At 37.1% G+C, this 12,068-nt stretch overlaps 1 protein-coding gene across 2 annotated transcripts in view; it reads left to right on the top strand.

Moving 5' to 3' along the window:
- The first annotated feature begins 2,015 nt into the window (after positions 1-2,015).
- Positions 2,016-12,068, top strand: part of LOC140231291 (dual oxidase maturation factor 1-like) — an 18,172-nt gene continuing 8,119 nt past the window's right edge. The window contains exons 1-3 of one of the 2 annotated variants that reach the window (XM_072311438.1): positions 2,016-2,506; positions 9,584-9,641; positions 11,759-11,899. In XM_072311438.1, coding sequence (XP_072167539.1) covers positions 2,342-2,506; positions 9,584-9,641; positions 11,759-11,899 — 364 coding nt within the window. In that variant the 5' untranslated portion in view covers positions 2,016-2,341. The remainder of the gene's footprint in view (positions 2,507-9,583; positions 9,642-11,758; positions 11,900-12,068) is intronic. The other variant, XM_072311439.1, reaches the window with a different exon arrangement.

A 12,068-nucleotide genomic window follows, 5' to 3' on the forward strand; every position in this document is an offset into this window, starting at 1 on the left:
TTTTTATACCATGATAACTAATCGCAGTTATACACTCTTTTACAACGTATGCTTAATTTAGGGCAAACAATACGTATCCCTGGAGATGCGGTAACATTCATTTTAACCCTATAAAGCCCAAGCTATTTCGACCCCTTCAAGGCCCAATGAGGGGCGTGCGGGGGGGGGGGGGGGGGAGGAGGAGAGCACAATGTTCCCCCTATATAATTTCTTTATCATAATGATGTATTACCGTTATATTTGGCACATTATGTAGGGCAACTCATACTTTACATGACCCAAAATTGGAAATTTCCCAAAGTCACCCAATGAGGGTGCTATTTACCAAAATATAAAGAAATACATAATATGCTAAATTCATGCTTTTTCGTTATGTATCCCCATTAGATTTTATTTATCATTTATACCAATCATCTTTATATTTGCCACAAAAGAAAAGCAAGTCAACTTTCACTATTCGTTATGGTCGGAATCTCTCAAGGTCAACACATGGGGCGCTATTCACCGCAACATTAAGAAATATAATCATATGACTGTTTTTCATCGATACTTATATTGGTATCATATTTCATATTTCCATGATATTGAAATTTTGAGTATGAAGATTGATGATATGATAAATAAAGATACTACAGGCAAATCTTATGCTAAAATGACACAAAATATAAGGCTGGTGTTTAGAAAATGCTGCATTTTCAACTATTTCTATTATATCTATTGTTAAATGCCTATGTAATATAAAAATAAAGAAAATAATAAGAAGACCATTACAGGGTAATTCACATTTTGTGTCCTTCAGCAAATTATAGTAAAGGAAATCCCATTTTATCCATTATCATTTTGCTTAACTGAAATTGGAACAAAAAACATGCAAAATCTGACGGACATGGTTTTCAGTTTACAGTTGTCATGGTAACAGGCAATATCAGCCATAGCTAGATTATATATCAAAATGTTTGCAATAATATTTTAGGAAAAGTTACCAACTTTGGTTGACCAGAAACTGGGTAAAAGGCGTACCAGTGGCAAATGAAGGTATGGCAGGGGCACAATGTGCCCCCCCCCCCATCCTTTATAGGGTTAATAGGATGGATTTGTGTTGAGTGAAGTGACAATTACGATACAGGGGTTTGTATTTATGGCGAAAGCGTCCGCTTTTTTCGTACAGTGCAAGTACCAAACGGATGCACGTACCAGCAGTGGGTACTAAATTATCGGAATGTATCCACAATGTAAAAACAAACAAACAAACAAACAAACAAACAAAAACAAACAACAGTTAGACTTTTTTCACAAAACGTAAAGAAAAAAAAAAGCAGATAATTCTATAAGTTCAAGGGAAAACTGTGCAATAGATTAGAAAAAAAAAGTCAAACTAAACAAAATTAAACAAAACCAACGTAGCCAATCCTGGCTATGTAAAGAAGAATTCATCGTGGCTTTCAGCATGCTATTTTTGACATGATAATCATTCACAATTATATCCACGCCACCCTTGTAAGTTTGGATGATTTGCGTGTGATATCTGATTTGGTCCATGATTTAGCAATGAACCAGGATGTAATACAGTTTTATCTTCTCCCTTTTGCTTTTTTTTTTCTCTCTCTCTCTCTTCTTTTTCTTTCAAAATAAAATGCCCTGAGTTACGTGTCATACCGTGCCAGGTTTTTTTATAAAAAGGAAGACCGAAAGTAGTCCCGGCTACTTTTACACCCCCCCCCCCCATCTCCACATCGCAAACACACACACACAATGCACACACAAACAAGCACACACGCAGAGAAGAGTGGGCGGAAACTCTCCTGTTCTTTCGCGACGAGTTATTTGCATATTAAATCGGCAGTGGCTGTCACTCAGGTGATCACGGTGTGGCGTTTACGTGACTCGGGGCGCCGTTTGAGGTCACGTAATCGACGCAATTGGGCAAAGGGGCGAGCACCCCTGCATTCCCCTGCATTCCCCGTTCGGACCCCCTCAGATTATACGTGGGGTACTGCAGTACAATAGAAGAGATATCTTGGCGTGGCACGGATGGACGCACCGGAGCTCTTCAGTTGTCACCGATATGCAAATTATAAGAAATTTTATGCAAATAAGGACCAGGATCGTTCAGCCCTCTGATGCCACACAACAACTTTTCGCTCGTTTTGCTTTCCCATGACTTCTAGGCCTTTTGCAACCCCGCATGAAAGCACAGCATTGATGTAACTAGGGATTGGTCTTCGGGCATTGGTACTGGAGCGCCGAATTTGCGCCACCATTTTATTCGACTGTCCGTGCATTTTGTAAATTGTGAACCCATACGTTTTTCTCTCTGGGGGTGAGAGATACTACCACCAAGATGGGGAATGCCTACACGGCGTTGCGAGTGCAGGGGTTGCCTACCTACTACCCCTCCAACAAGACAGCTGTCACTGCAGACGTGCTCGAAATCGGGTTCATCTTCGCCTTCGTCATCGTCTTCTTCTCATTCTTGGTCATCATCCCCGGAATTCGAGGAGTGCAAGTGAGTATTCATGCACATTTTGTCTCTGCCACGTGAAATAATCCTCACTCATCATATTCTAGACTACCTCCCATTAGGTCGGAAGTAGAAAAGGAATTGTAATCTTATGACTTAGTCTAGACCTTTGAACACTGCATGGCTAAAACATATCGTTTAAGATTTAGTTTTACTGACAACATAGATTCAAAGGCAGAGCAATAAATGGAGGAGTGGACTGTATGTTAGAATTCGTAATCGTGTAATAATAATAATAATAATAATAAAACAGGCAGTTAGATGTCTGGTAAACGTTCGATATGGCGGGGATGATCTCGACAGAGGGAAAGTCAATAAACAATGAGCAAAACAACAACAACATGAACATAACTGCAGGAATGTATCCCCTCCGTTGTGTGTGTGTGTGTGGGGGGGGGGGGTAGAATTCTTGGTGAATTGTTCCACATAGCCCCATGCATTTATTCTCGTTTGTTCTCGTGTTTGTTTGTATGAGAGTAAAATATGTTTGATGTTTCTAATGTCACTTTGAGGTAAAGTTAGGAACCATACGGTTCACCTAATGTGAGCATGCTTCATCAAATATTCCGGTTTCCAAGCGAAATTCACCAATATTGACTGTAGCTAAGCTGCATAAAATAGCTGTCAAATTACCATATATCTTGAGAAATTTACGGAAACACTTTCTAGTAATTTTATAGACATACAACGCGATGAATTTATTCAAAGTCTTGACGTATGAAATGAAATTCAAAGTTCTGATTGGAAGGATGATTTTATGTCTATGCTCATTACTGGTACATGACAATCGTCAATATGTAAATTAGTGCACAAATATGCAAATATTTAGCATCACCGCTTAGAATCAATTTTCCAGGAGATTACGTTTCCACCACACAGGCAAATATACATGGTAGAGGCCCTAACATAATGCCACGGCTGCCATGTTCATTTATATTGACAGAGGTAGATGTAAGTTATTTTCTAGTTAAAAATACACATCTGGTGATAGGTATGCAAATTAGTTGCATACTTAATTTTTTTTGTATGTAAAACATACATGTATGTATATATGATATCCAATGATATCATATTTTGTGATTTTGTTGCAAGAGTTCAATGTGTACCCCTTTTAAAGTTGATCCTATACGAGTAATCCCGAGTCTGTAAGGTTGTGTAACGGTAACAGAGTTGATATACGGCATACCCGCATCAACTTCCTTTTTGAGGAGACCATCAATGTACCGCAATTCAAAGAACAAAAGCCCTGTAGGACTTTTGTCCTTTGATTTGAGATACATTTGTGATCTCCTTAAAAGCGTCTTTTTCATTCAACTCATCTCTATATAAACAGTAAGCCTACTTAAGTATATCTAAACATGCAGAGTTCATATTTAACAACTTCTTTTAAGTACACATCAACAAAGATAAAATGTAAATTTTATATCAATCTCTGAAGTCAGTCTGCTTAAAGGCCTTATTTACCATGTGCAGATGAAACAAAAATCCAGCTTTAGTGTTTTAAAATAGTTCTGAAATGTGAGTCAGGGATAGAAACAACCAATGTAAAAATTTCAATCAGTATAATCAATGTTAAGTATTGTTAAATATATTAAATGTGTACAATAGTCATAATAAAAATGTTTCTGACTAAACCTTCTATAGTTATGGTTTACTGAGAAAAATAGTGATATCTCCTTTATACATTTTAGGCTTTATTGCAAAATTTGTTCATGATAGGAAGTTTTGGAATACAACTGACCTACACATATGCATTAAATGTGATATCTTGAACATTTTTTTTTCTCCCGATGGTAGACAGTACCTTTAAAATACAATCACTTAACAAAGAATGAATGCATATAACTGAGGAACAGAGCTTGCAGGATGTGGAGCCACCCTTAAGGGAACTTTAAGCTCAATGTGTTTGTAATACTCCAGGAAAAGGTATCTTTAGAAGAAAAAAAGTCCCACAATTATGTCAGCCTCTGTTTCTGTTATTACTGAAGGCAATTTAGCGAAATTGATAGGAAATGAAAAAAAAGGAAAAAAATCCGTATTATTTGACGAAAAACCGTCATTCCGAGAAGCAGTTGTGTGTGTGTGTGTATGTGTGCGTGTGCGTGTGTGCGTGTGTGTATTGATATGAAGCTGTATTATACTCGAGAAGTGTCGCTATTTTCAAGGGATCGTCTCAACAACAACAACAACAACAACAACAAAACAATCATCATCCAAAAGTATGGGCATATTATACATGTATATCTCATCTATGAGGGAAATACGATGAAACGGTTTATTAACTTTTTTTGTGTGTGCGTCATTTGAGCAGGCCCAGTATAAGGTAAGCAGAGTTCTCATCCGAAAAAGAGAAGCTGCCAAATTATAGACAAACAATCGATTTGATAGATGTCTCATAACAATAATTCATCTAGGGCCATCAAAAATTGTATAACATTCATCTATTTGGTTTACAAGTCTGATTGCAACGTGTCCTGTGGATTCAAAGACAATTGACTCTCGTACATGTTGTGGGTGACTGGCGTACCTTTTTACTGAAGTCTGTTTCAGTTCTTGTCTTATTGTAAACAAGACTGAAATGCAAATTCCCCGCTGTGAATTCCACACTAAGCCAAAGCGTGTCTCAAAGCCATAATATTAGGAGTGCAAACACATTAACAATAGCACAATTAGAGTCTATTTTCATTGAAACCTAGCTCACTTTCACTACATGCAGCTTTCTTACATACTGGAATTTGCAGATGAAGGTTATGAATGATTCTACTGCCTTCAATTGCGCATTGATCTTCACTGAGAAAATTCACGTGCATTGTACATGTATGGTAAGACGTTGTATCCAGTTTGCGACTAAAAATGACTACACGAAAGACTACAAAGTTTATAGCTCTAACCTGGTGCTGCGATTAACGTCATTACCACTCTACATATTTCACAGTAAATGACGCCAGCCAACATTAAACAGATTTCTTGTATTGTATCTTATTCATTTTTTTTTTTTCAATGAAGTCCTGATGCATGTACTTTGAAAGCACATTATTCAGCCAACGAGACGGTCATGTCTCTCGAAGATAGATTATGATGGACACACTGATGGAAGACAAGCGTAAATGTGTCCATCAGTACAGACAAATGCGTTAATGCGTCTGTTTTTGTTCATCTGTATTTACGCATTTTACATGCCATTAGCCCATCTAGTCCTGAGGGAAAATTCTGTCGCAGAACTCGTAATTTCGTAATTCTAAGATTGGCGACTTATATTATTTGGAGGAAGATTAAAGGAGACCTCTAGATTTTAAAACTTATGCATTCGAACATCTATAAATTTGTTATACTTGGTGCAGAGTTTCAGAATTTATGGTGATCGGGATGAGGAATAATTGAGAATGTTTTCAGAATTCATAACAATACAATGAACAAAGATGATGACGTAGCAGCTTTACATATGAATGCATGAATTGGTGCTTAAGGAAGGAGAAAAAAAAAAGATTAATGGATTAATGGAATATGAAAGCCTCCTATGTCATCGTCCTTGTTCAGTGTTTTATGTTTGGGGTTTTCAGAGTGTTGGTTTATCTGCACAATATATCCCACAAAATCTATACATGGCACAATTAGTCATGGACTATACATGATGCGAAATTGTATTAATTATCTGGAATGTCCCTTTGAATGGAACTGGCCACATTCGTTTCAGGGTTTTGATAATTTTGAAGCAAATACCTAATGGTGTTAGGCAAAACAAACAACCAAACGACAACAACAACAACAACAAAACAAAGGTAGGGTACAACTGAATGACAATTTCTGATTGCGTCCAGTGGACTTCTCTAATAATGAAAAGAATAAGAATAACAATCTAAAAAAAAAAAATTCACCGCCTAATCCCGGAAATGCGGTTGCTGAGACTTTGAAGATTAACATTCATATCACCTTGTGTGATCTTTTAGTTGCTCTTCTCAAAATATTCTTAAAGATGCGATGTTTCTATCGGATGAACAAGTTCCCCGCACTTAGCGCCTTGATGGTGCATTCAACAACAGATCTTTTCCACCTGTGCAGAGACAAAGTAGTACAAAATGTATTGAAAAATTATGCGAGTCTTGGCCGTTAAATTGTGGCAATGTTTCACTCCATTGGAAGAGAGCCTAATGTCTTTTAATCATTCCGTGATATTTTTTTTTTCACTCACAGCACGGCATGACTGGGCCTGATTGTTATTTTCACATACGGTACGCACGCCAACGAAAACAAGAACACGCACGGAAGACTGCAGGAAATTAGGGGACTTGTTATTACACACATAATGAAAAAAAAAATCACAGTCGTTACTTGTTTCTTAGAAGTAGAAATACATTGTATCATGGTTTAATGACGTAACGAATCAAACAATGAATGAAAGTGTGTGGCTTACTATTTAAAGAATGTAGGGTAAACACATGCCAGAGAGAGGGAAAGATTTTTGTTTCTGTATGCGTCATATTAAACCCCCACTCCAAAAAAGTGAACCGCCATGATTTAACTCACTTCCACATTATTCGGATTTCATATTCATATTTGACAACGTGCACATCAAAGTTCGAGGGTGTTGAATGCCGACTCTTGTTTCTTGCTTTGCAAAAAAAAAAAAAAAAAAATTAAATTAAATAAAAAAATAAAAAAGGTTTACATCCGAGGTTGTTGATATGTAATACGCCAACGGTACATTAACCGGATCTTTGGTGTCAAAACAATACTGCGTGTTACTAATTACGGAACAATTGGACAAAGGCGGAGGAGAAATTTTCCGGCCAGAGACCAGAGACATCCTTATAGCGACCTTTTGGCAAATGATATAAGCTGAACAACCAGGGAGTGTTTCATAAAGCTGTTCGTAAAGTGACGAACGACTTAAGAACGGCTGATCAGTTCTTGTGCCGAGTTATGGAAGTTCTGATGGGTTATGGAAGTTCTGATGAGTATAGCACATCAGAACTGATCACCAGTCGTTCTTAAGTCGTTCGTAACTTTACGAACAGCTGTATGAAACAGGGGTCAGGTTTTGTCGACCTTGCCGCGCAACGTTTGTCTCCTACAAGGTATAGCTCATTAACCATGAATAACCCTTTTGTCAGCTCGGTAAAGAGTTGGTATAACCTTTTGTTCAGTTATTGGTTGAGAGAATGATACCAGACGAAAAGATTGTAACAGTTTTATCAAAATCGAAGTCAAGTTGTAAATATTGTTTTATTGAAACGACAATCACACAAGTCTGGAATAAGAGAGAAATAATTGTGTTTCTTTTGCAGCTTTAAGAGGATTAAACTTCATTTGTGACACCTATTACACCCTGTCATCCCATCATTCCTAAAATCAAACACCACAGTTTGATATCAGTGAAGTAATGTCGATAAGGTTGCATGGGAAATGAGATGATTGAAAATGAGAAATCGGTTTGCTCTATCGGCGTTGCTTTCAGTCTAAACCTATTTTACAATTACCGTCCAAATATTTCGAAATATTTTCGCGAAAAGTAAAAAATCAGCGACCTCAAACTGTCTATCATTGGAAAGGAGGGAAATCCATACCATTAGCACGTAAAATAATGTTGTGTAATATTATAATAGCCGGAGTAAGAAGAAAGCTTCTCCGATGAAAGGCAACTGATACCAAATCTGAAGTTCCAAGCGCAGGTTAAAAGAAAAAAAATCTTAGGATGGTATACACCGGCCGGAATTATGCAGGATTGGTGTGAATTTCAAATACTCTCGAGAACGTGTGTTTTTGTATCTGAGTCAGAGGACACTCCAACTTAAGTGGACAGAACAAAAGTTAATCGTTTTCCCGCCTAGCGTTATAAGCTAAACCAAGTTCGACTGTAAATAAGACCGTTAAGTATCAAATTACTTGAGAAAAAGAAAAAAAAAATTACAGAGAGGAACGTAAGATGAGAAGATCACAAAGATGTTTCTGAAGCTACGATATTATACGTGAAATATTCAAGGACTATTTACAGTGCCCACTATGTTCCCGTGGAAAATTGTTAGAAGATATGACCCTCTGATGACAGAGTTATGAGATATTACCAAACTGATGGATCATCCAAATATCTTAAGTTTGTGGTGATCCAAGAAAATTAGTGTATATAACATTTGTCTTTAAGCAATCAATGTTTTTCTTCTTGTCTTAAAATTGGCAGAGATAATAATCATTGATATTTCCATTTCATGTAACACCAAATAAACCTGAAAGTATCTCTCTTTGATGCGGACGGGATGGGAACCCTCTTGCTATTAACACAAACAACGTATGAGTGAACATCAAATTGAGCACAATTCTGAAACTTATAGGTAACTGAATGCGTGATCATTTCCTCGTTGCAAAAGGGATGCCTAGACTTGGCATCGAAACTATGGTCTCGAAAAGAAAAGAAAAGAAAAGAAAACGAAACTAAGACGTGGCATGCATAAAGATGCGACTCCATTCTTAAGTACAAGATTAAGTGTTGTGACAGTTGTAGACTCCCTGTTAAGAAAAGTCTTCAAATTGCATATACGACAACCTTTGATGATTAAGAAGGGTTTTTCGCGTGTGACATCAGTGTCTGCACCGACAAAACAATGTGGAACACACACCGATACTTGAACCTTAAAAAAAGGTGCCCAAAATGATCACATCTTCTATTGTTGCGGCCAACTCTCTGGTGTCCCGGATGGGTACTATTTATTCTCCTTCCTGGGTTGCTGTATTCTATCACAGGCACTCAGAAAGATTGCTCCGAGAATGGCCTGAAATAACAACAAATGGTGCATGCAAACTTGACTATGAGTGTTGCGATGCTGTTGCGATGCTTTAGGCATGTGAATGGAATAGAACATGATCAGCGTTAGAAGTGTATGATGTGAATCTTTCTTTTTTTTTTATTCAGTTCGGAAGCTTGTAATAACCATGTCTTTGCCAACATTTCCTTGCTGCTTTCCTTTATCTGCTTACAATAATGGTTTTTAAGTGTTTTGAGTATAATCAAGCGTTTGTTTGCATGATACTTACACGATGTCGGTTTTCGTGTTTTGTTTTCATTTTTAGAGATGCTACAGTCTCATCAGAATCACTGTAAGTCTCTTCATCGGAGCTGGAATCATGCGTAAGTTTTCTTGCTTGCAAGGTGGTTGTATTCACCATACTTTGATTATTACTTCGTCAAAAGTTGTCAAAGTGCTAATTGTTATTAGTTTATTCATTAATGTCATTATTCAAATAAGTATTTCAATTAAAATTAAAATTACAGCTAGAATTTAAATCAAACTTCAAGGAAATTCATTAATTTTCATTTCGTTGCAAACCGATCATCTGAACGAAACAACCGCACAGACGGAATTGAATCTAATATGTGTTTACATCCAGAGATATCGTTGACCCGTATAGGAAGCAGACATGATGGTTATGGCCAAGACGCAGAACTAGGGTAAAAATAAAAATGAAACTGGTGTATTTTTAGGCTCGTAAGTATCCTATACGTTTGCGATTAAGCAGGGGGTGGGGAAGAACATTGCACAAGTATTCCTCGTGAGTTCTTCCCATTTTCTCTGAAAGAATATAATTATGTAGTTGTACACTAAAAAAAAAAAAAGTTGCACCTTTGAGGGTGCTAATTGGTCTGAGAGGTGCAGTCGCACCCGAAAAGATAGTGTGACACTGGTAAAGTAGCAAAGTTGAACCTATTTCATACTAATCAAAACTTTTAATCCATTTAGGATCGCTTCTGTCCCAAATGCCGTCAACACCGTACTATTGCAGATGATGACAAGATACAAAACAAGGAAGAGCTGTGTAGTATTTTCGTATTGACCAATTAAGCTAGTCTTTCTAACAAGCCTCCAATGTTTTACGAGTGGCCGAAGCTGCACATAGTGATTCTCTTATCAGAAGACGTTTGGCAAGTTGATATGATGTTTTCCTTGGAACTTAAAATGTAACACACACACACACACATACTGTACACGCACACAGAGTATGAAAATAAGCTTCGAATAAAGATTGTTTTTTGTTATTTGACAATACACTGTTTTGCTCGCGATTGTGCACTTTGTAATTGAATATTTTGGCATTGTCGGACACTTCTGAGCTCCTCTCGGAAACTGCACGTATCTCTCTTGCCGAATTGACCTTGCAGAGAACTCGGATAACTACCCGGAAGAAATCTTGTCGCAAGTCTAATTAGGGATTCTGGCAGTCATTACTCAAGTACTTGAAGTCTGCAAGAGATGAACTTTACTCATGTTAACATGAACTGATTTTAATAGGAGAATATACACAACAATGCCATAAATGGGTATATTGTGAATGAGGGTCACACAGTTTAAAACATTAGTTGGAATGTCATCTTATGATGAACTCTATTTCATTTTTTACATTATTATTTCAATACTGTTAAAACAGCACTATCAGGCGCAGGGCTGATTTTCAATTGGTCAATCGATCCATAATGCATGAAACAACACAGTGGTCATGATACGGTATAAGGTTGGGTTGTCCTTGAATTGTGTGTTAGCAAATTGCGATATGTGCTGGAGTAAAAAAAAATAATAAAAAAAATAAAATAAATAAGAGAGAAGCGCTAGTTCGTCGATATTGTATGCTTGTTTTTAAAGCATGTTATTTAGTGATAGGTACAACTATATCCATACACAACACGTGGTATATGGTAGAGGTGCATTCAATATCCATACACCACACATATTTTAGTGTTTGTGTTTGCTACAGCAAGGACAGTATGTTTTAGTGTAGCAGCTTTGATTATCGGAGCAACATAACAACATGTAGTATCTTTTTGATCTTGATAGCGTTTGTGGTTTGCAAGGCTTGACCGCTGCAATCTGTTTCTGCATGTCCATCTGTTGCTATCAGTATAATACATATGGATCTATTTCTATATGTTTGTTATCGGTATTTTGATAAATCTGTTTGTACTTGAAGGAGAAAATGATAGTTTCGCTGATGAAATGACAATGATGATGGTGATAAATAATGATAATGATTAAAATAATATTGATAATAAAAATGATAATGATGATGATAATTGATAAGTGCAAGTACATGTATATTCAATTTTCGTCTTGTTTGGAAAAGTGCGTCAACTGGAGCATCCACATTCATTCCAAGTCCCAGCCTGTTAATAACCATAGTACAGTAGTCTGGTTCAAATGATGCCCATATATTGTATAACAATGCCCCTTGGTAACTTTTGTCCTTCGCCAACAGTGTCCCTGTGGGGTCAGGAGTGGGAAAAGGCCGAACTGCACGACGTCACCACCTTTTACAAGGCCTTCTCGACCGAGGAGATCGAGCACGCCGAAATCGAGGTCAAGATCGGACTCAACAGCGTCAACATCACTCTAAGAGGTGAGCGTCAGCCCAGGGGCTTCGGTAGAGAGAGAGGAATGTTATCAGAGAGGGATGAGAGAAAACAGCAACAACTTCGATACTTTTAGATTCAATTAAATTAAATTAAATTAAATTAAATTAAATTCAATTCAATTCAATTCAATTCAATTCAATTCAATTTAATTCA

This window comes from Diadema setosum, chromosome 7, assembly GCF_964275005.1.
Source record: "Diadema setosum chromosome 7, eeDiaSeto1, whole genome shotgun sequence".
Lineage (NCBI taxonomy): Eukaryota > Metazoa > Echinodermata > Echinoidea > Diadematoida > Diadematidae > Diadema > Diadema setosum.